Below are 23,902 nucleotides of genomic sequence, written 5' to 3' on the forward strand. Positions count from 1 at the left end.
AGTACAGAGGCAACAATTACTTAGTCATTACAGAGGGCTAAATGTGCTATTTTTACACTCTATAAAAACAGATAACCGCTACATAGAGCACACCTAGTGCTAATGAATAGACGGGACCGTTGGGTACTGTATATACACATACACACGCATGGTGGGCTATGTCTGTGTGTGCCTGAACTTCAGTGTGGACTGTTGGGTACTGTATATACACATACACACGCATGTGGGCTATGTCTGTGTGTGCCTGAACTTCAGTGCTGCTACACCAACCACAACACGTGCCAAAACACCATTTGATCCACCTAGGGGAGACCAAGCAAAATTAAAACATTCATTATTTGTTTTATGACAGCTTTCTTAAAGCACCTGAACCAAATGGAATCCTACAGAAGGAGTTCCAACATATTGCTAGTGGCATTTACCCTTGAATTTCATTCAGTCTGGGTAGTGAAAACCAACCAGCTAATTTCACTTTCCAATAACCACCAGTTTCACCAGTTCTGAGGAACTGTAGTTCTATTCTTTCAGGCTTTACTTCACATCACTCTATGTGAATGTTTGGTTTGAAAGTGACTGAATAATGTCTTTTCCTTAAACACGCTCGATATGAGTGATACATATTCGGTCTAAATTATTTTGCAGTATCTCTTGTAAACTAGTTAACCGTACATATCTTTCATTTATACATATTTCATTTTTCAGTATATTTTGGCTGCAGTCATCACTGGTCCCCTCCAGTTCCATAAAAGGTCCATTTTTCAGATGAAAAAACTGAGGTAGAGAAAACTGGAACAAAGCAAAAAATTTCACTTTAAATCTGAGACCACCTCAAGCCTCGCTCTTAAGCCAAGATCTCCAGTGTGTTACTGAGAACTGCAGCACTCTCTTTCCTGTGGGCACACTGAACAGAGAAACCTTGAAAATTCACTTCTTGCCTTTGACAAAGCATCCAGCATTTCTGCACTGACTTCAGGCTGCCACTTGCTGCACAAAGATCACAAAATTTTATAGTTTCATGCACAGCTTCCAGGTTCTCCTGAGTTTTGACTAAGCAGGAAGTAAAAAAAAAAAAGCAGCGGAGCCATACAGCTCAGGTGTTTATAAGCCTCAGCACAACCATGAGACCCAGTTAAACTGTATGTGAACTCCATGTACCCTTATCTGAACCCACACCCAAAATTTTGTAAACTTATCACATCAAATACAATAATCAGAACCCTAATCCACTTTAGCTTTTTAAAGAAATTCAAATTACCTGCATAATCAATCTTTTAATTAAATAAAAATACTGGCAGATAACAGTAATGTCTCCGTGTACACGACTCATTTAGAAGCATTAGCAAACCCGAATTTAATATTCTTTTCATTTTACCTGCATTCACTGAATTTCACATTAATGGCTCTTTCTTCTCTATTGATTCTTCTCATTAATTATCTTTCAATAGTATATTTTGCATGCAAACACATCCCTTTAAAGGAGGCTTTTATGATAGTGCAGCAGTGTGACTGTGTTCCGTGTCTCTCACACGTCTGGATTTATCATGTGTGACAGCAAAGGAAGCTGCTCCACTCACACTGAACCCCATCCATAAACCTCCAATCCCATTTGAAAAGAATGGAATTTTATTTCTTTACTAATGTCCCTGCAGAGATTGCTGTCAAAGGAGCCTGGAATGTTTATCAAAAGGTTGGGATTACAATGCCAACACTGTGCAAGGCACCCAAGGCCACCAAATATTAAAGGCAAGGAGGACTCTGTACATTGCCAAGGGCTACAGCTGAATCTATAACGTATGAGGCAAAGGCTCTTCCAAAACCCATAATTTTCTTGAGGTATTTGGTTTCTGTCCCTGAGGAGGAAAATCAATCATGGAAGCCAGATTAATTCCCATTACCTGGAGGAGGCAGGAAAGAAACCTGTGCAAACAGTGCAAGGCAGCAGGTCTGAGGCAGGGCTGGGTATCTGCCGGTTTGCCATTGTAGATGTGTCCCACCACAGACCCAGTTTCCCCAGCCTAAACAGGGAGAGGGTGACCCATTGTCTGGACCTGCAGCAAGCACTCACCTCCCATTTAGTGCAAAAGAAAGGATTTGAGCAGTAAAAACCTTTCTTATGGGCCACTGCAGAGTGTTCTTGGACAGCCTTGGAGCCTGTCTTCATTGCAGATTCAGGTCAGGCTCCAAACACTGACAGTAACATTTGAATTCTGTCTGTGCAGCAGCGAGCCCTCCTCTGCCTTCGCAAGCTCCTGGAATTCAAACACAGCCAAAGATGCCCTGGCTATGAGAACCCTCCCTGCTTTCCTCAAGAATCAATGTTTGCCCAGAGACCCCTCACAGACGATGCTGGAGCCCTCCAGTAAAGTTTCAGGGTGCAGCTCCATAAGATGAGCTCGGAAAACACGACAGTCTCATGGAAGGATAACAAGTATTTATGCTGAAGTAGCAAAAATTATACAGAGGCATAAACTGACAAAGACTTTTCAACCTCTTTCAGATTTGAGTGATCCAAGCTATAACTCTATAATCAGTTTAAGGCTACAATTAATGTTTTGTGAAATTAACATTTTTTAAGAGTAGAATTGGAGCTTATAAAATCTCTTTTTCCTGAAAAAGCTTGTTTAATAGGAAAACATAATTTAAACAGACACAAAAAAAAAGAGAGTTGAAAAGGAAATCCAAAGAACAGTTTGATGAACAAGAAATTTCCATGAAGCAGAAATAAAACAGAATTTAGAATTTGTTCAAATTAAAAAAAAAATTCCTAGGTATGACACCAGATGCTTGCTCTAGAGATTGGTTCACTATGTTACATTTGTTTGGCATCCACTCAATTATCTTGTGTTTTCAGTGGAACCAGGAGCATTTTGTGATGAAGAAATTCAATTGAGCAGAACTGTGGAACACCATTATTTTCTCAGTTAACATTACATAATTCCTATTTATTTTTGTATAATGGGAAGGGTAGTGAGGACAAAATTGTATGTATATTTAGAAATTATACACCACACAAAAATATGTCCGTCCTATTAGCCTGCAGCCAAATGTTATAGTGCATCATTTTATTAAAATGAAATAAATAGCAAATATACTGTCAGTAGATGGGTCCCTTATACCTGGTGCATGAGGATATTACATGTGACTAAACTCGCTGGACCATTATTCCTCTGGAGCAAGGAAATCTTGCACCCTATTGCAAAAATTTCTGAGGTGACCTTATCTTAAATATTTTGAATATGTAAGCACACACAGACTGGGAATTAAGGAAGGAACCAAGTGGACCTACCCTGTAGCCAACATCTTCCGTGACAACTGCTGTGTCAACCATGCAGCCTGCTTGCCACAACGTCTCTTTAATGCTGCAGCCATAGAGAAACACATTCTTTTTCTGGGAGTGCCCATGGTAGTCACAGAACACCTACAGAGAGGAAAAAATGAGGCAAAATCTTGAACATTGGAAAGGTTTCTTGGTTCATCATAATAAGCACTATTAGACTGTGGCAGGGAGGTGTCAATATTTTTTTTTTTAGGTGTCTTTGCAGAAGCTTAGACTCTGGGCCATGCCTTTGACCTGTGTCAGACTTCATTAGTCACTTGTATCTTGGTTTATTTATTTGGTCTGACATGATCTCAGGGGTCCAGAGTCAAGCCTAGTGCACTTCTGTCTGTAGCAGAAATAAACATGACACTTGTGCAAGAATCCATGGCAACTCAGGGACCTAAGGGTTCATGGGAACTCCTGATACCACAATGGAGCAATTTGTCAGGCTCTTTCTGCTTTTAAATTCCTAATTCCAGCTTTATCCTCATGAGATTTGAAATCTATGCCTTCCCAAGCGATTAATCATTGCTTTGTCATCTTTAACTTAAAAACCCATGCTACATAATTTTCAGGAAAATATAATTGTGCAATGGTATTGTCAGATCTTTGCACGAATTCCTGCAAGTCAAGCACAGAAAATGACCCCTATTCAAGGCAAATAACCTCATTCTACACTAATCTACCTGTCTATCCAATCCATCTCTCATGTCAGCTGTCATACAAACCAGGCACAAGGCACATTCCCAGTTTTAGAGGAAGTTTTGATTGCCTTTATAGGCAGATATTGATTCCCATGGAAATGAAAATCACAATTTAATGACCCAAGAGGTAAATATTGACCCAAGTCTAAGAGAATAATCAATCTCAGTGCCCTCTGAGATATGAAGTCAGTGTACACATGGCTGTTACATATATTCGCCATGTCTTAATCAGGAATGTTCAGGAATCTGTCAATTAAAATATAGGAATCTCTAAAGAGAAGGAATTATTTCATTTTAAACCAGCATTCACTATTGAGGAGAAAGGAGCACCAAGATTTCATTGAAACAGTTTTCCAGGACTTATTTGTTGGAGACAGATGAATAGGAAGGGGGAGAAAAATTATGGGTCCATGTAGAGATGGGGGAAAAATATGGGGTGAAAAAATAGGATCATAGAACCTTTCAGGTTGGAAAATGTCTCTAAAACCATCAGGTCCAACCGTTACCCAACACTGCCGCCACTAAACCCTGTCCACAAGTGCCACAAGTGCAGATCTTTTAAATACCTCCAAGGATGGCAACTCCACCACTGCTCTCTGCAGCCTGTGCCAATGCTTGATAACCCTTCAGAGAAGAAATTTCTTGTTCATATCCAATCTAAACCTCCACTGGCACAACTTGAGGCCATTTCCTCTTGTCCTGTCAATTCCTGCTTGGGAGGAGAGTCTGACATCCACTCACTGTCAGCTCAGGGATCCAGCCTGTCCAGGTCCCTCTGCAGAGCCTTCCTACCCTCCTGCAGATCAACACTCCCACCCATATTCTTACCTAAATACATACATGAAAGGGGAGAAACAGATGGAGAACATGAGCTTCTTCCACCAACTCTTAGGGCAAGACTTACCCTAGCTTGCTTATTTACCAGCTCTACAGTAACTAAGTTTAGCTGCAGCATGTCAGGGAGTTTATTTATCTGGGATCCAAGCACGTACACTCTCCCAGCTCCTCTGACAGTGCCGTACTGGAGAGGCTGAGGCACACATAATAACCAGTCAGATGGACAATTATACACATCCCAGAACTTGCATGCTGCTGCTTCCTTTGTTTTCTGTCTTGTAAGCTTCCCTTCCCATACCACCACTCATCTCCAGATCTTTTTGTGGGGCTGGGGGCCTGCAGGTTCCACACCTGAAGCATGTGAACAGCCACCTACCCAGCAACAACTCTGATCCACGCACAATTATCCTGGAATGCCTCCTTCCAAAGAGCTGCATTTATTAATTCTCTTAACGACACATTTTTCCAGCTAGTGTTTCATCTAAGCTATCAGCAATACAGTCATAGCTTAGGTTAACCAGAGTTACCATCTAGGATGTATTTCTATGAATATCAAAGAGGATTTTACAGCTTTTGTCTCATTTCAAGGCAGAGAACTCAGCTCAACTGGGTATCAATTACCTTCCAATTTACAGAATTACAACACACAAAAACCAATATATTATCTGCCTAAAACATTATTTATCAGAAACCTCACAGGGATGATCAGAGAGTGGGGCTGCCTGATCAGCAGCAGGTCTATAATTCTGCACCTCAAGAAACCTTAGTGACAGGTCTGGAATGAGACTTCTTTACTGGTAAATGATTACCAAGGCCAGGTTCTGTAATTTGGCAGCTGGTTCGGGCCATGGAATCTTTCACTGAGTGTCACTAGCTTCCACAGTAGAAGCGTCAGTGACACTGAAAACACTTTCATTCTATTTGCAAGTTGCATAGCACTACATTTTAATTAATTTGACTGGATACTGCAGTCACTCCCAATGTTTATACTCAATTATTCTCTATAGTACATCCTTCTGCCTGATTTTCACACGACAGGGTAGCTTATGTCTCACCATTCAGCCAAGGCTAAGAGATATCTTGGAGTCTGAGCACCCAAAACAGAATTCTTCCTGGGATATGTCTGGGCAAACACTGAGCAAACTTGGCATCTCCCAGTGCTTTTTCTCCAGCCTGTCCTTCCATATGGCTGGGACACTGAGACACACAAACCAGTCAGACTCCCAAGCTTGCACTCACTGGGATATGACTCAAAGACATGCACAATTTTTTAATCTATTTAAAGTTATTTATCAGCACTGATCATCCGAAAGGTAAGGACTGCCTTCTAGCTCAAAAACAACCCTCCCTATGAGTCACAGAACCAAGTACCTTTTAAAATAAAGGAAAAGCTATATATAAAGTGGAAAGCAAGAAAATCTGTTGGAAAACAGAATTTTTTGAAACTTCTTTTTTTTTTTTCCATGTAAAGTCTTTTTTTTTTTCCCCTTAATAACATTGTGACAGGACATTAAATGCCAGTTTTGACATGCTTAAGGGTTTTTTCCTCTCAATGAGCACATCCTTGTGGGCCATGCTTGTTTCCAAGCTTGAAATAATGCCTTTGAGAGGCAGCAAACTCTGCTCACAGCCTTCTGGTCTATTGGAAGTTCTTTCCTCCTTTAGGGCATCCTGCTCTTCACTAGAGATGAGACTCTCAGCAACGTCCCAGCACATCCAGTCCCTTGGTCCCATTAGGGTTCCCACAGCCAAAAAGGGAAGCAAAAAAACCCCAGCACCTAACAGGATGTTTTTTTGTTAACTAAAGTGTTGAAGTGGGTTTTGGTTTGAAGGGCTGCTAAAGTTCTTTGCTTTTCTCCTTCAAGCAGCTTTTCATCACTTTAAAGAAAAGGTGTTTGCACATCCCTGGGATAAGTTAAACCAAATCAGTTCACAGAAATCATTTGGCTATCAGTGAATTTAGCTCCATGGGATCTTAGAGGTTAAAAGAAAACCCAACAAAACAAACAAACCTCCCCCCCACCCCAAGCTCTCTTCTGAAGGAGGGAAAAGGCATTTTTGATAATGTATAAACTAAAATCAATGCACTCTTCAAAGGCAAAGGAAAATCAGTTTATGAAGTCTGACATGCAGTCTGTGAGTGAGGGAGATGGTAGAATCAATAGTCTCCCTTCGCTCAACAATGATGAAAACTTATACTGAGTGTTCAACTTTGTGCACCTGAATACGACAAGGAGGGTCGTGTACTAAAAGAGACCAGACAGCAAATTACAAGGTAGAACAAGACTCATCCTACACTGCTCTGAACCAAAGGAAAATGTTGGTGACTCAATTTGCAACTCTGAGATGAGTTTCCACAATATTCCTCAGCCTACAGAGACAAATTTCAGGGCTGTCAGCTTAGACAAAAACCAAATTACTGCAAGAATTCTCCTAGAGAAGCTCACAGACATTTTCACCCTGTTTGGGGCTTTTCTCACCAAACCCAGAGGGACTCTGGTGCACTTGGACATTTCCTGCCTGCTGTAGCTATCCCCAACAAACCTGCCAGTCCGTGTATCCACACCTGTTTGTCACCATGTGAAGCTCCTTGTGGTTTTCCTCCTGAGGTCTCAGAACTATCTTTTCCTCCTGCTGGGTAACTAAGCAGATGGGATGGATCCCAGCCCTGTCCCAGTTGCAGCTTTGAGACGAGACCCATCTCATGAATTTATGGTAGCCCCAAAACCCAGTCCTTTTCTTCCCATCACCAAAGCAGCATGGAAGTTCACACCCTTTGAGGGCTGCTTCCTCTGTTTTTGTGATTGCATGGGCTTCAGCATAGCCCATTTAGACTAAATCTTTCTGGAATTTCTCCTAACGCTTCCATGAAGATAGCAATAACCTACTCATAATATTTAGCTTAGTTGGAGAACTTTGAGGATATAAAGAGCTTTAAGGAATTCATTTTCTCATCTTTATCCCTGGTATACAGGGATTCTGAAATTTGGAGTTGCTGGTTAGAAGATTCAAGAGGTAATAAATATTCAAGGCTTTCAAAACAATTCCATAAGATGAAAGCATAACGGCACGTGATGCTCCCAAATCACTCCAGCTCCGAAACAAGACTGTTCACACAAGTACAATAATCAATCCACTCACAGAATCCCGCAAAAAGAACCTGGAAGAGACTCACCAGAGGAGCCCGGCCGATGCTGCGCAGGTAATAGAGGAGACCTTTGGTGTGGTAAATTGTTGGATGCAGCTGGGAACTGGGTGTCAGCCACTGCCTGTTGAGATCATCCCCACTCAGTGAACAACGGTGGCTGAAATCAGAAAGCAACACATCACAAACTGCCAAAACAACAGCTGATTCCAAAGTGTTTCCAATCCTGGCAAGCCCTGGCACAAGGACGGGGAATGTCCATAGAACACAGATATAATGGTTTTATTATAACTCTGAGCTGGAATTAACCAATAATCCCTATTATATTTCACAGGTGATTATAGTATAAGAATTTTACAATTTCCTTTCCTTCTAAGGTTCACATAATTGCAGTCCTGCGCATAAATGTAGGTTTTCATTTAGCTAAGGAGGCACAAATCAAAAGACCATGTAGAAAAAGAGTCTTCAGAAATGTTCTAAATTCTGTGCTATGAATTCTCAAAACCCCCAGAGCAAACAAGCATGTACAACTTCTACTCATTCTAATTGAAGACAGGCACTCAAACCTCATTGACCAGTCTGAAATATGAATGTACTTAAATGAGATGAGCTGGGTGTCTCATTTAAGCTTCTCTACTCACTGGAAATGTCTCTATCTAAAGCCCATCACAGAAATCATGGTGCCTGCTAGAGCATTATGTAGAACAATTACCCAGCTTCACTGCAAAGGCTGGATAAAAAGCTAAGTGAGGATCCCAGATTTGCACTGAGGAAACGTTTCTCTTAGTTAGTTACAACATATTCTCTTACTGACTCAGTGATCAGTGGAAGATTGTGCAGGATATTTGACCATGTGGAGCAGTACAGCACTGTGCAATTTTGAAAAATTCAACTAATCTCCCTTGTTAGTGACTATGTAGATCAGAGCCTTACACTCTTCAAAGGATTTGCTGTAATTTGGTTGATAATTTTCAAATCACGGTGTGGTGATAAAATTCAGGAATCAACCCTCCAGCGTATGAGATATTGTGGTAGGTCTTCATCATCTCCAAATTATCCACTAGAATGCTTCTGGTGGCACTGTACACTTGGGATGCTTCTTCTTCAAAAAAAAAATTAGAACATCCTAAATGTTGGATGAATTTCTAGCTGTGGAGCTGCATCCAGCTTCGCTGCACCAACCTCCTAGAGCAAATTAAAATATAAATGTACTCATAGAGATGGGTTCTGCCTTTGTATTGACAGAGGTTAGGGTCTGCTGCACGTGGCATCTTGAGCATTATCAATGCCTTGCCTAATGCTTGAAAAAAAAGGGTCCCAAAAAGGAGGAATGCTTTTTTTTTTTTTTAGAGAGGTGGGAATAATGGAGAACTGGTTAAAAATGGAAGACAAAGAAATAATAAGATTCACTAAGAATTTTTTATACATCTTTAATGCAGAAAAGCAGTGTCTTTAATGGCATCTTGGGGTTTCTGGCAACACCACAAGATCCATTCCAAGTTTACTCTAGTTTCAGTTATCTGAATTCCCTTATTTCCTCATAATCCATAGTTCCCATGTTACTCATTCAGCAAATCAGAAAACACTAGCAATAGCTAACATTTGGGAAGTCAACAAATGCTGCTGGGAGGCTTCTGCCAAAAATTCTGCACGAAAACATGACAGTTTCTGTTGTGTTTCTTAAGGGCTCTTCAGATAAAGTTACCTTTAGGCTCACCTCCCCTGATCTTCAGGACAACAGCTGCTCAACTGAGATGAGCAGCTGTATTTCTGTCAAGAATTTGTGTGCTTACACAGTTTGCCTTCGATAGGTACAATACCACAGAGAAAGTCACTGAATTGCTTAAAGAAACTCATCTTTATCCAATGTGACCAGCAAAAAAAATAAAACCCAAACGCTTCCTTGAATAAGACTGTGATATCTTCCTCCATCACAACTGTACCAGGGAGCAAAACTAATTGAAAATAACAACAGAATTTTCATTCTGAAGGAAAGAATGATAGCTGTCCTTGAATTCCCATGCTTTAATTTGCTATCAAGAAGAAAAACCAGGAGGGAGTCTTGTTGTTTCTGACCCACAGAAATAGTTTTCAACAATGCCATAGGTCACCCCCCAAGCCGACTATTCCCCCCTTTCCTGTGGGAATCTGTATTAGTTTATGCCTACTCAAACCATCCACATTCCCCTCTGCTAAAATGCCTTAGTACACACCAGAAGAGTCCAGCATAAAGGGGAGTAGAAATAACAACAGCTGAAAATTGTTTCTAAAAGGACTCAGTGAATACAGAGACTAACATTAAACCACTACCAAATGCAATTTTTATTTTTCAGACTAAACTAAAAGCTTATAAAAATGTTCATTATCTCTTCAGTAATTATAAAGAAATCCCACGATCTGTCACATGAGAAAAACTCCTAATCAGGTCCATAATACAATTTACCAATTCTGTTGCTCTGACATAAACTGTGATTTTTTTCAGAGGTGACTATGACAAGACAATCCCCAGCTCTGCAGTCCACAGGTGCTGCTGTGCTTAGCAAGTTTAAAAAGTGCAATCCAACTCTAAAACAGTAATTTGAAAGTTCTTAAGAACTGTATGGAAAGAAGGTAACATCTCTGCATAAAAGCAAGAGCTAGGGACAAAATTCAGCTTTGTCCCTTCAAAGATTAACATCTCTGCTCATTTAAACCTTTAAATATTAGCTCTCAGCTTGGCTGTATGCACAGCTCTTATGGAGATGCAGAATTTAAATTTAGTTACAAGAGGCTGATTTTTCCCACCCTGCTCTGTCCTTCCTTCATACTGCTAAAATCTGTTTACTTTTGAACATGACTGTTCCCTGCCAGTCCTGTTTCTCCTTATCCCTTCATTTCTTCTCTGTCTTTCCTGATAGTGATGACATGCATAGATAGTGGTTTTGCCTGTTATGCTCTGCAGCCAAGGGTGAAGGTAAAATATTAAGCTGATTTCAAGTGCTGATAGCAAATAAAGGGGCTGGAGACCTGATACTGGCTTTGAATGTTTGGCAGGATTTAATGAAATTCACTACACAAATCAAAGGCATTTCTTACAACACATTTCCAAGCTATTGTATTTCCTTTAAACGCTTTACATGTCTTTTCTCCTTTGCAGCACTAGCAAGACTACAAAAACAATTTCCAGAAAGAATTCCAATTTAAAAACCCCCACTTCTTTGTCTCTATACAAAGTACCTGTAATTCTGATAATTGTTACGTATCTTCAACCCAAGTGCATTACCCAGAGATATCCAAAATAGTTAAACTGAGTTTCTCTTGTTCACAAATCTGATCTGTTGTAGTCCTGCCCTCTCTACTATTAAACAGCCAGGACATCCTTGTCTTTGAGGGCAAAGTAACCTCAGATACGACACAAAACTCTGCACAAGCCATGTGTATGGATGGAGAGATCCTACCCAGTCCTAACCTGAGGCTTTATAAGTTAAATGGAACCTTTCAGTTGACTGCAGTGAGCCTGTGTCCCACAAAGGTACAAAAATGGCAGGGGATGAGAAACACTGGAAAAACAAAACTGAACAGGATTGCATAGTAAAGAGATTGAGGATAAGAATAATACACAAGATATTAGACAAGAAAGAGTGAAATGGAGAGAGAGAAAAGTCACTATTTAAAGAAAATATGTTGCTGTGCTTGGAAGATAAAATGTTTCCCAGTTGCCTGTCCATAACAGATAAAAGGAAAGACAGGAGCCATCATATTGAATGAATGATGTCAGAACTGATAATAACAGCACCTGGGGCACAGGGAAATATAAAATCTAAAGGGATGTATCATGTTTGATATGTAGACAGGAGAATCACCATTCACTGTGCATCTTAAAAGCAGACAGCAGTACCAGTGCAGGATGAGAGTATCTGTATAAAAGGCAGCAGGCACAAGTAAACATCAGGATGCCATTGAGCAGCATGAGGCAGCTTCAACCAGACACAGCATGCTGGACTTTATAAATAACAGCAGCCTAGGATGAAAGCTGAAACATTTGTATTAAGGTGTTTTGGTCCTCTCAATCAGAAAACTCAGAGCAACATGAAGGGAAAAAAATAAGATGGATAGAAAATCCTTTATTTCTTTTAATTTTAAATTTTTCCAGAGATCAAGACTTGTTGATGTGAGGAAGCAGCAGCAACAGCAAAGCCCTCCTTCATATTTTAATGGAGGGTGTCAGAAATATAACCATTATTTTCTGTCTTTGACTCTGGCCTTGTTCAAGTCCATGTGCTGTAACCATAACGGCTACATTGCATCCTGGTATGACCCTGTGATGCCAATGATTATTTCAGAAATGGAATATCACCAGAATAATGCAAATTTTGGAGGCTTTACAATGAAACAGTTCTCATCAGCACTACTGCAGTCAACAATTCACTGCCCATCCTTCTCTTTCCTTCTGACTGCAACATGAATGCTAAAATGTGTATAACAAAACCAGGCTCAAGAGCAGTTTGCCTTCCCAGCATAACCAAAACAGCTGGGAGTCCAGGAGCTACAATCCCTATTCCATCTCTCTTTTCTTCAGGCATGTATTTCATTCCTAAGACACAATCATACTCCCCTCCTTTCTTATGCATGACCTACTGCAATGTTAATTGTCTTCCAACCTCATTAGCACCACATCTTACTACCAAACCTCTTTTTATCAAGATTAAAGACCACAGTTAGCATTGGAGTGCCAAGGCAAGATGGCACTGTTTAACTAGATGATAACAAACAAGGCCAAAAAGTCAGCTTCTCCTAAGACACCCCCATAAAGTACCAAACAATGATGTTTTTTCAACTGCACTGTGAAATGCTGCCTATTCATTTTATCACCAGGCCTTTAAGAGGAAGTTTTTTATTACTTTCTTCTCTTTTTTTTTTAATGGCACCTCACACACACACAGGGCCAGACCCATGTCCTGAGTGACACTTTTGCTACCTGGGTGCCAACCAATTTAAGGGTGCCACTGAAAGGACCAGTCTCATTTCAGCCCATAGCTGCTGCACCACCTTCCCCTCCCAGCACTGACTGATGAATCCATGATGCACAATGCTTCCTCTTGGGCAAATGCTATCCTGAAGTATCACTCTGCCAGTTTTTTCTTGCCTCCCTACAGCTGAGCACTGATACTAATTAGCGTAATGAGCCTTCAGCATTTCACTCGCTGCATCCGACTGATTTTGTCGCAACGGACAATTCCTTGCTTCCCAAGATAAATGATGCAATCTGTACTCTTCCTGTTCCGTGCATGTACCATATCTCTATCCTTGCTCAGCTGCCTCTGATAGAAGAGCTCCTTGTCTCTCCGTGGACACATTTCATTAAGTCACACTTGGTCACAAATCACTTGGAGATGCAGAACGAGATCTGCCTCGCCCCAGCTAATGCTGCCAATGTCATAATCAAATAAGACAAGGAGTTCACCTGAGCTGCTGAAAAGGTGAGCAAACAGCATTGTCAAGGAGGAGCCACCCTCCCTCCCCGTTCCACACCAAAGGATGCCCAGCTCATTTCTATTTCTTCTATCTGTAGTAGCAGTAATCGTTAAATACCAGATTGTTCACTCACCTGCAGCTGCCCACACTTGGCACTGTCTACGAGAAAAATTCAAGTAACAAAAGTTTTGAGGTATCTTATGAAGGAGCAAATAAAAATTGGGTCCTTGCCCATGACATGGGGTCATTTCAAGAGTCTCTTCTGAGGATCTTCAAATACTCTATATATCATTCATTTAAAAAAGCCTTAGAACAACATTCTTAGCCACTGGTTTTGGGTGAAAATGTCAATTTTCAGTTGTATCGACTTTTTGCAGAAAATGTTAACTTTTCCTCATCAATCCAACACCTGCTCCCTTCAAAACTGAATTTTTTTTGTCAAAACCTCAAATTGTACTATCCAAAACACCTGAACTGGTTTAGAGAGATGTCTCAGAAAACACGAATTTGAGGTTTCTCGGGCACCTCTCTTTCAGAGCATCTCCTTGAGGGGGGCACATTTTCCCTAAATGCAACACCAAGACTCCGTGGCAGCAACTCAGTGGGATGCAAAAATATAATGCAACATGGGAGTTGTCGTTTGGCTGGAAGAGCCTGGGCAAGGGCAGCCAAACAACTCCCAGACAGCACCGTGATGACACTTCCAAACGGAAGCACTGTTTTTAAATGGGAAGATTTGGCTCCAGTTTTGATTATGCATTATTCATAGAAAAGCTTAAGCTTTCCACGGGGAGGGGGTGAATAAACAAAAGAATCCTGAAAAACATTTTCCCAAACAGCCCCACTTACATCCTCCTACAAGAGATGCAAGCAAATCCTAATTTTGCAGGCAGGGATATCGAGAAGTGAAGCCACTCGTGCAACAAAGCAGTAAATCAATGAAAAACTAGGAATAGAACCTGACAGCTGATGAAAGCATATCACATTAACTAAAACTTTACTTTTAAATTTATGTCCTTTAGCCTGTTTCAAATTCCTGTATCCTGACTTTCTTATTTTAAATGTGGCTTGTATCCATAGAGCTGAAGAGGATTCTTAACTGACTTAAGCTAATTGCTCACATATGGGTTGCATTGAATTAACTGAGTAGATTTAAAAATCTGTTAGTTAAATCAGTGCAATCTCTGCATATAAACAAGCACTAAGAATTGCAATTTGCAGATGATTGTTCTAAAACTTAAAGCAAAACAAACAATGCAGAAGGACAAAGCTTGGCATCATAGAATAAGTGATAATCACAAGCAAGGGTTTTGTGAAGGCCCAGAAAAAAAAAAAAAAAAGAATATATTCCACTGACTTCAGATCTCCAACAGTTTTTTCTAGAACCCATCCTTAGCCAGGTAGTCCAGGAGGTAGCACCCTGGCACCTGCACAGCTTTGTGTGGCCATCAGGCTTGTTTTAGCCAGCTGACACCTCATAACAAAGCAGGACAGTGACCTCAGCTGGCAAGGAAGAAAGAAAAAAGGAAAAAATAGAAAGAAGCCAAGAAGACCTCAGAGAGATGAAGGTGAGGGAGACTGAAGCCACTCCTCCTCATCTTAGGTGCAATATGTCCCGTTCTCCGTCACCTCAGCCATCTTCAATAAAAACAGGCAGCAGGGATAAGTCTGTGCAAGGCACACCTGCAGGACAATGAGGTGCTGGTGTTCCAAAATAAGATGCTTTTGAGCACATATATTTTTGGCCCTGTAGGAAGCTGAAAGGTTGTTCTGCCAAACTTCTTGTGTTGATTTCTGAAGAGAGGTTAATAATAAACTTTACAAAAAAAATATTTAAAACACGGCTGGTCTAGATTAGGCAGTGTTGGTTGTCCCCTGTAATGCTAAGTAGGCTCACATATTAATCCTTCAGTATTAAACCCCATTGGTCAAAAATGATGCTGTTTTTCTTCTCTAAGAAAGATTTAGCACAGGATGGGTTTACTGTGTGACCAAGTCGTTCATTTCAGTGTAGGAGCACAAAAAGGGACCTCAATGCACAAGAGGCTGCTGTGATTTATGGTGGAATTGGCCACAGGCTGACATAATTCCTCCATTAGTAAATTATAGATCTGAAAAAGCAGAATTAACTGAAATATGCTGATTTTTAGCTTACAAAATAACACAAACCCAAGTGCAAAGCTTGCTAACTCTTTCTTTTGCAAGGCAGTAGTGGGCTGGCTAAGGAAGATAACACTGGATTGTGTTTCTGGCTCATCCTAGAAGGATTTCCTCTTTTTCTCCCATCCTCACTGGACCTTTTTTCCCAGTTGTTGTAAACTCAATATGATTATGAAGACATTACAGCTATATCTTCACCAGCATCAGAAATTCCCACTATAGGGGGCTGTAGCTTTATGGGACTTCACCTCTACTAACCTCACAGGCTACCTGCACAGCAAATATCATCTCTCTGCAATGTAGTAATATTTCCTCACAGGCTACTCCACAATGAGACATATGAATCCAGGCTTTTTATATTTCTCCTTCGTGACATGGGATTTCTAACTCTGCCTGTGAATTCCACTGAGGACCCAGGAGTTCCTATAAAAACACTGTTTGCTTTCTTTGCAATAAATGTTCCCCTCCGTGCAGATGAACAATATTTATGGATCAGACCCATTTGCAATCCAGCTTCCATCTGAAAGCAGACAAGCTGGAAATAGATGATCTTTAAGGTCCTTTCCAACCCAAGCCATTCTATGAAAACAGGAAAAAAACCCCAAAACAACCAACAACATACACCACACCGAAAAAATCAACCTCCCCAAAAAGCTGATGAAAACACCTCCTTTTATTTTTCTGTTATACATTCCACTTGCCTTTGGAAGGATGTGGTTATTTTCCATTTTACCAGACCTTGAATTCTTTCTTTGCCAGCACACAGTATCTTCCTTGTAGATGTCCTACTCTCACATAATACTGCTCTCCAGTGTTGTGAACTCTTGGCTAACCCTGTGCCTGATTCCCTCACGTATTACTGGAAACCACTAAGGCTTTGAGAGACTTGAGCAGAGAGCTAAAAATACCATCACTACCATAACTGGACACTACTTCTTGCAATAGGTAGAAAGTGATGCATAGCAAGTGCTTTAATAAGTCTTTGCAGTTACTGAAAAAAATTTAAACAATAGTAATAATAATAAAAAAAAATAAACAAAAACCAAATACTCTCTTGTGGACCTTCCTGCTCAAAAATGTGTCTACCATCTCTCCTTCTACATCCTTTCTGTAAATGTCTCAGGAAGAGAGGAGCAGAGGAAGGATTGATTTCCTCCAGTGCCCAGGTAAAGGAAATAATGTGTTTTAGGAATGCCAGACAAATGATGGATTCGAATTGTCCCTGCATGAAATCTGGCAGCTACCAAGGCCACACCTCCAGCCTGCAAACAACAAAGTGTTACCAATAAAGAATCCATTCACCAGGGTGGGCTTGCAAGCAATAATTATTGAATTATTGAATGATAATGACGAGGAGACACAAAGAGATAACAGCTCAGCATCTGGAATTCTCTGCAAAACAAATTCAGCCCTCTGCTAGCATCGGTCTAACCCTTCAGTGCATCCTCAAACATCAGGCAACAGCCACTGCAGAGTGCTGGAAGGGCATGTGAGAGACTGAGCTGCAGTGACCAGAGCTGTCCCAGAGAAGAAAAGCAGTTCAGGGTTAGGTGTGTAGATGCACTAAACTCTCCTTTATTTGTTTACTTTCCCCCATGCACATGCACTGCAAGCCTTCAAACCTCAGCTGAATCCTAATTCTGATACTAAAAAAACCACAACAAATTGCACTTACATAACTGCTCATCCAAGCATGGTGTCTCTGGGCACTTCAAAACAGTAAAGTTAAACGAAGCATTCAATACACACTTATTAAAATAAAGTATCCACTAGAGAAACCTGATGGGCTTGCAGAGCACTGCAAAACAGTCAGGGAAAAAAAAAATTAAATATACACATATTACAAGCAGTAGCAGACAGAATTCCTGTCAGAGGAAAAAGAAAAAAAAACAAACAAATTTTCCAGAAAGCTTCACAAACCCTAGCAAGACTTGGACAAAGTTTTAAGAGAGCTCATTTAAGTGCTAAGTAAAGCTGGCACTGAGAATTCAGGATGCACAGAAAGATTTAAAATTCCTAAGAGGTGCTATCACAATCTCAGGGGAGCTGAGAGACTTGCAATGGGTACCTTGCTGAACATATTAACAGTCCAAGTCTTGCTGGAAGTTTCTAGTGAAGAAAAACTAGGGCACTAGATGGGAACAAATGCATGGAAGTGGTTCATATATACTCATGTGAGCAAAAAATCTAAGCTGCTTTTGCATAGCAATTGACAAATTTTAATTGGGGACTAGTACGATCAAAAAATTCCCTCTTGAAACAGATTTGTAAAGTGAAGTTACTTGAATACTGAAATAAATGACCTGATTTTTCAAAATATGGAGCTATTCATCATAGCCTATTGAAGTTCAATAGAGTTGCAAGCACTCAGCATCTTCCAAAGTCAGGAAATTCTTAACTAGCTTCCTGAAAAAAAAAAAAAAAATGGATTGGGTCAACTAATTTATGGTACTTAGCCTTCATTTTTAACTCTCTCCTTAATATGAATCAGGAAGCTTGAAGCCTCAGAAGATATCAGCAGTATTCCAGAATGGAGGATACAGTGCTTTATCCAAATATTTTGGGCTTTTTCCCCTTAGCTCTTCCCTGCCAACCCCTCCACACACTCATTTTTAATGCAACATACTAGAAGAATCATCTTTTAAAGGGGTACAAATTGTGTATAATGTTTATATTGAATGTATGGGGACTGACGGATAATCATGACAACAGCCATGAAGAAAATTGGTGATCAGCCTCTCATTTTGGTAGAAAAATGTTTAAAAATCTTTCAGATAAGTGGCACTGCCCCTTTTCAGTGAGTTAAGAATATCAGGTCCTGATCAAAAATTGAAATATTTCATTGGAAAGTAAATGACAAAGTACCAGGCTGACAGAGCCCCTTATTTAGACAAGGAGAAAAGGAAAAGAGAAGAGAGCTGTAGTGCAACCTCTATATCACTTACTATAAGACAGAGAGAAGGGCAATCTACAGCTATAGCTCTCTCTCTTAGAAGACCCATGGATAAAAATTGACACAGTGTCACTAAAAGCAATTTATATCTCCTGGCTGATGCAACTCAGAACAGCCAAATGCACTCAGCAACCAAAGAACAGTCCCATGCTGTTTATAGAAATCAGCAAACGAGGGCTACAGTTTTTGTCTGCCTATAAGAACACTCATTTTAATCTCCTTATAGAGAAAAATATTTTGCATATCTATGTAGAAGAGCTGAACACATTTTACCTGTTAATACACATTTAGGCTCAACAAGTGGATGACAGCACTGCTGTACTGCACTTACAGAGCAGCACAACATTTGCCTCTAAGGAGAAACAGTGCTAAGATCCAGCTTGGAACCAAGAGGTTTTCAAAACTCTTTGCCAAAAAAGACAATATTCTGTCACTGCTAGGAAACTTCAGGATATTGTTTTCCATGCAGATGTAACTATAGTGTCTCTCTCAGTAGACTCACATTAAAAAAATAGAGGAATAAAATATTCTCAATTTCAAGATGGTGCTTGCTTAATAAAATTTCCTCAATTTCAAGCGTGGTGCTTGCTTAAAATACCAACAAAAGGCTAACAAAGTCTCTAGAATAATTCTGATTATACCCAATAGTGTTTTTCTTTTTTTAATTTCTTCAGGATTCCTTGTTCTTTGAGCTAATTCTACCACTCAGAACCAAAAGAGAATAAAGACTCAGCTGCATAGCATTTAGTCAATACAGATAAGCTCACAGAAATATCCCCTACAAAAATCAATGTGCATATTCAAGCAGGCCATTCTGATCAGGTGGAATAAAGGTTGCACAAGGTTGCCAATTATTTTGGCTTCTCTTGTATTTTTAGAATATTTATAAGCAAGGGAAGTCACTTGCTGCCTACAAGATAGGATCTAGCTAAAATTTTGACCACTGTTCTGCCCTTCTTGATCAGCTTCTTTCCAATAACATTGTGTAATTAATAATGCTATATAGTGCTGTATGATGCTCAATAGCTGTAATTTTTGTTTAGGTATAACAATGTTTATAACCAGAGAAAAATATAAATAGTTTTCCAAAAAGTTGATTTTTCTGAGCAGCTGGTGAGCTTGATCACAAAAATTTGCTAGTGAGGGAAAAAAGTATACCAAACCAGTCATATTTTTTGCCATTTTTGACTGCCCAACATAAAAATCGACCCTCTTCAAAAAAATTAAGCATCCCTAATCCTCCCTCAGAGTGCAGTGAATGTACTTTCAGTGTGAAATCTCCATTTCAATAGGACCATCTCTTTTCAGACTAACACTGGAACATTTCAAACAATTATATAATCATTAAATTAAGCCCAAAAAGCTTCTTTAAGGTATTACTGCCATCACTGTATAGATGGGTAAAGTAACTACAAAACAGTTTAATGACTTGCCTGAGATTGCACAGTAAACATTTGACAAAAATGGAAAAATGATGATTCAAAGAGAGCAAAACATTCATAGGGGTTTTTTTAAGCTGTTCACAGCCTGAAAAGCAATTACTTAGTGGTCCTCAAAGGATGCCATGAAGGATGCTTATCTCTATTCCTGAGCACTGAAAATTACCAGTGACAGACAGCAAAAAAGGGATTGCAACCAGGAAAAGAATAAAAAAAAAGAAGAATTAGGTCTATAGAGCTCATTTTTCTCCAGCTCACAAGGCAAATTTGTTGGCCTGAAAAGCATGCTCACTGAATTGCAGCTTTGAATGTATTTCTCATGGTGTGACTCCACAGCTGCAAAATCCCAGCTGCAATTAGGGAACTGTAGGGCTGGATCTTATATCATTGCTATACATGCCGGCTCTCCAGCGGTGGCTGTGGCAGGCTGCAGCTGGCCTGCCATCAGCCCCAGCTGCTGTTGAGCAGCAAGGCAGTAACTGCAATTGTGTGTAAACAGTAGTAAAACACTAATTTCACAGGTGTGGAAATGGGCTGAAAGTGCTCAGTGTGGTTTCAGTCCAGCACTTCAGTCAGGTGAATATGAGTTCCTTGGGAGAAGTCACAGAACAGAGTTTTACACCATCAGACAGGGAGGGGTGATGAGGTGAGTGTTAAGTCTTCAAACAAAAACATAACCATTGAATTTCAAAGTAAAATCACTTTAGAGAAAAAAAAAACCCTCATGATTCCAGTTGTCCAACGATTAAAGATTGGGATGGTGCCCTTTTCTCACATTTGTGAGAGGAGGATTCTCATGTCTTCTGTAGCATGGTTGCTCTCAAAAGAAATGCTGCATCAAATCATTCACAGATGCTAAGGATGAATTAACAGAACGGTGGTTTACATCCAAACCCAAAAATTCCTTCCTTCCTCAATATTCAAGTTGACCCTAAATGATCCATTTTGGTGACTCCTTCTGAGTGCAACCTCTAAAGGGTACAAGTAAAGCTCTCATTCAGCAGGTGTAAGTCTAAGATAGATTCACCACTAGAAGACATTACTTATTTAGTGCTTAACATCCACTCAAACACTCATTTATTGTGTAGCTTTATTTGACCTGTGGCATGTGGCTATGCCATCTTTCCCTTCCTGGATCCCCCAGTAAAGCCCATCAAACATTTAGAGAAGAAAAAGGTGCTGAGACTCAAAACAGATCTCATGGGTGACAGCACACGAATACAGCACACATCTCCCCATTGCAGGGTTTCATTTCAAGCTTCCCCTGCTGCTCAGGAATTTCACATTTCATTCTTACATAGAGATAACCATCTCTCTACCTCTCCAAGAGTTAAAGCAAGCCTTGAAAGAAAAAAACCAAAACCAACAGTGCCCAAAATGTTGAAAGCTGTCATATCAAAGACGACAAAAAATATTCTACCAACCATCCTCTGCAAATACACCTCCTCTCTTTCAGTTTGTTCCAAGTGTAAAGCTCCAGAAGAAGAGGAGCTGCTCTACTATAAACTGTTGTCTAAGTAACATAAAGACATTAACTAGGCCAGGAGATCTTTTGTAGATAAAGATGAGGGTAGTTGAGGAGCTGCCAGTTCCCTTCCTGCCTCTTACAGGTCTGTCACTTTACCTGCCTAATCAGCCAAGCATTGAGGAAAAGTTCCCCTTGGAAAGGGTTTTCCTGCTCTCACACAGTGCTGGCACACACGGCACAAGATGCATTGCCTACTGCTACAACACTTGGGAAGGAATGCCAAGCCCCTTCATTGTGAGCAGACTGTTTATCACTGACACCAGAAAGCTGCTGGAATGGGAGGACTTGGGCCCAGCACTGCCAAAAGGGGGTGTTTGGCCTGGCAGTGAGAAGATAATAGGATGCCACAGGGCTGTCCTAACTTATGGCTCTGGCACTACTCTTTGGGTAGAGCTCTCTATCTTGAATTGGCAGAAAGACACCAGAGTTCAATCCTTCTCTCCCCAAATGATTCTTCAATCTGTCACAAAGAACAACTAATGGACATTGAAAGGAAATAGGTGATTTTTTTTTTTTTTTCCCATGTTAGAGACATTCTCCAATATACAGTTTAAATTTCCCCTTTGGAAGAGAAAGGCTACAAGCAGGAATTAACCTAATTTAAAGATCTCTGCTGTTGGCCTACAAAAGGAATAGGATGATTCAGTAGTCAGACTGATTTGCTGTCAGCATTTATTCCAAGATCCTTGTTTACTCTAATAAATCCTTATGCTCTTGCCTTACTCCAGAGGACAAATAATCACCAGGTCTTCCTCATCGAACAGGGTCATGAAGATAAATGCCCAAAGCCATTCAGCCTCACAGACGGCAACAGCTTTGGGCTTTCATGGTGTTCCTTCACAGCTACTTCTGCTCATGCTATGGGGTCCTCCAGGGATGATTTGTCATGGTCCACAGCCAGTTGCCTAACAGTTCCTCGCATAATTCAGTGACAGGTTACATCATTGTTTCTCCTGGAGTGCCTCAGGGCGTCTCCTCCTTCTTTCTTTTCCCTTTGCCAACTTCCACTCACATCTACCGTCTCAGCAGGGATGTTATTTGAAGCAATGACAATATTTTGGAACAGGTTCCAATGTAAATTAGTTTGCATCCATTATGAATTTTGCTATAAACTATACTTACATCCCACAAAAAATCTCCAGGATAGAAAACTTTTAAAGACAGTGGAGGCTCAAAGATCCCAGTGTTTTATTATTGACCTAATCTCTCCCTTAAGAAGCAAAAGTAATCTTGCTGCAGCAGCAGTTTGGGAGATACCACTTGAATAAAATAATAATAGTAATAAACTCAGTCAAATCCCTTTTCTTACAGGTTATTAAATCCTCCTGAAGCAGGGGAAGTGTCAAGAATAAAGCTTAGGACAAATGGCTGGATATATTTTTTACTTTCATATGTGTAAAGTAACTCAAGAGCCTTGAAGGAAAGAATCACTTCCTTGGGTATTCTGATTCAGTGAGCTAAGTTGAAATTCATTCCAAAACATGTTTCCCATCATTACAAAGGGACATTTGAGTCAGCTATGTTCTCAAAGAATTATTTACATCCACTTCTCAGGATTTCATCAAATGCAAAGTGACTGCACTGACTGAATGGACACAGCTCCTTAATTGCATTCAGAAAAGAGAGCTGCTTGAATTTTATTTATTTACTTACTGATTTATTATTATTATTTAGCTGTCTGCTTCCAGCTGCAAATATGTCTTTGCTGCTCCATTAACCTGATCACATATCTGTGTTTCAAACTCAGCCCAGAATGTCCACACAGGAAATATCTCTGCAACACTTGGGGAAGCCATGCCCTGCATTTTACGGCCAAATCGTGGGTTACATTTTTAATGAACACCTGTCCAGTTTTTCTACACAGTAAATAGATATTCTCCAAGAGATTGTGTGTGTATATCCAACATCAGGTCCTAGCAAGAGTTGCAATGGAAAGGGAGCATCAGTACACATCTTCCTTTTGCTGTTCCCAAAGGAAATGTTTCCTTGCCATCACAACCCTAACACAGTGTTTGCTACTTGTTATATTCCTCTGCCAGCAGATGTTTAAGCCAGATGTTTCACTACCAGTTCCTGATTGGTTCACAAAGCAGACAGTTTGTTCTTAACAAAAAGGGATTAAAAAAACCAGGAGAAATTTACACAGCACAATTGGGTTACGCTTCCAGTTACCAGCAGAACAATAGTGAATTTCCAGTGGGGTGTAGGAAAACAAGATCCACTCATAAGACAGGGTACCTATGTTGACCAGTTTGCCCTTCAAGATAAAGGCTGTAGAAATGCCTCACACAATGTTACTCAGATCGCCATCTAGACATCTATTTACCATTTCCTGAAATGAGAAAATTAATCAAACCACTGTT

General features: G+C 40.2%; 1 protein-coding gene across 2 annotated transcripts in view; it reads right to left on the reverse strand.

Annotated features, from left to right (window-relative positions):
* AGBL1 (ATP/GTP binding protein like 1) overlaps positions 1 to 23,902 on the reverse strand; it is a 273,439-nt gene that overhangs the window by 126,543 nt on the left and 122,994 nt on the right. For both annotated transcript variants that reach the window (XM_017742726.1, XM_017742725.1), the window contains exons 19-20: positions 8,036 to 8,165; positions 3,287 to 3,418 (exon numbers count right to left, since the gene is read on the reverse strand). In XM_017742726.1, the coding sequence (XP_017598215.1) occupies positions 3,287 to 3,418; positions 8,036 to 8,165 (262 nt within the window). The remainder of the gene's footprint in view (positions 1 to 3,286; positions 3,419 to 8,035; positions 8,166 to 23,902) is intronic.

The sequence above is a fragment of the Corvus brachyrhynchos genome, unplaced genomic scaffold, assembly GCF_000691975.1.
Source record: "Corvus brachyrhynchos isolate BGI_N302 unplaced genomic scaffold, ASM69197v1 scaffold97, whole genome shotgun sequence".
Lineage (NCBI taxonomy): Eukaryota > Metazoa > Chordata > Aves > Passeriformes > Corvidae > Corvus > Corvus brachyrhynchos.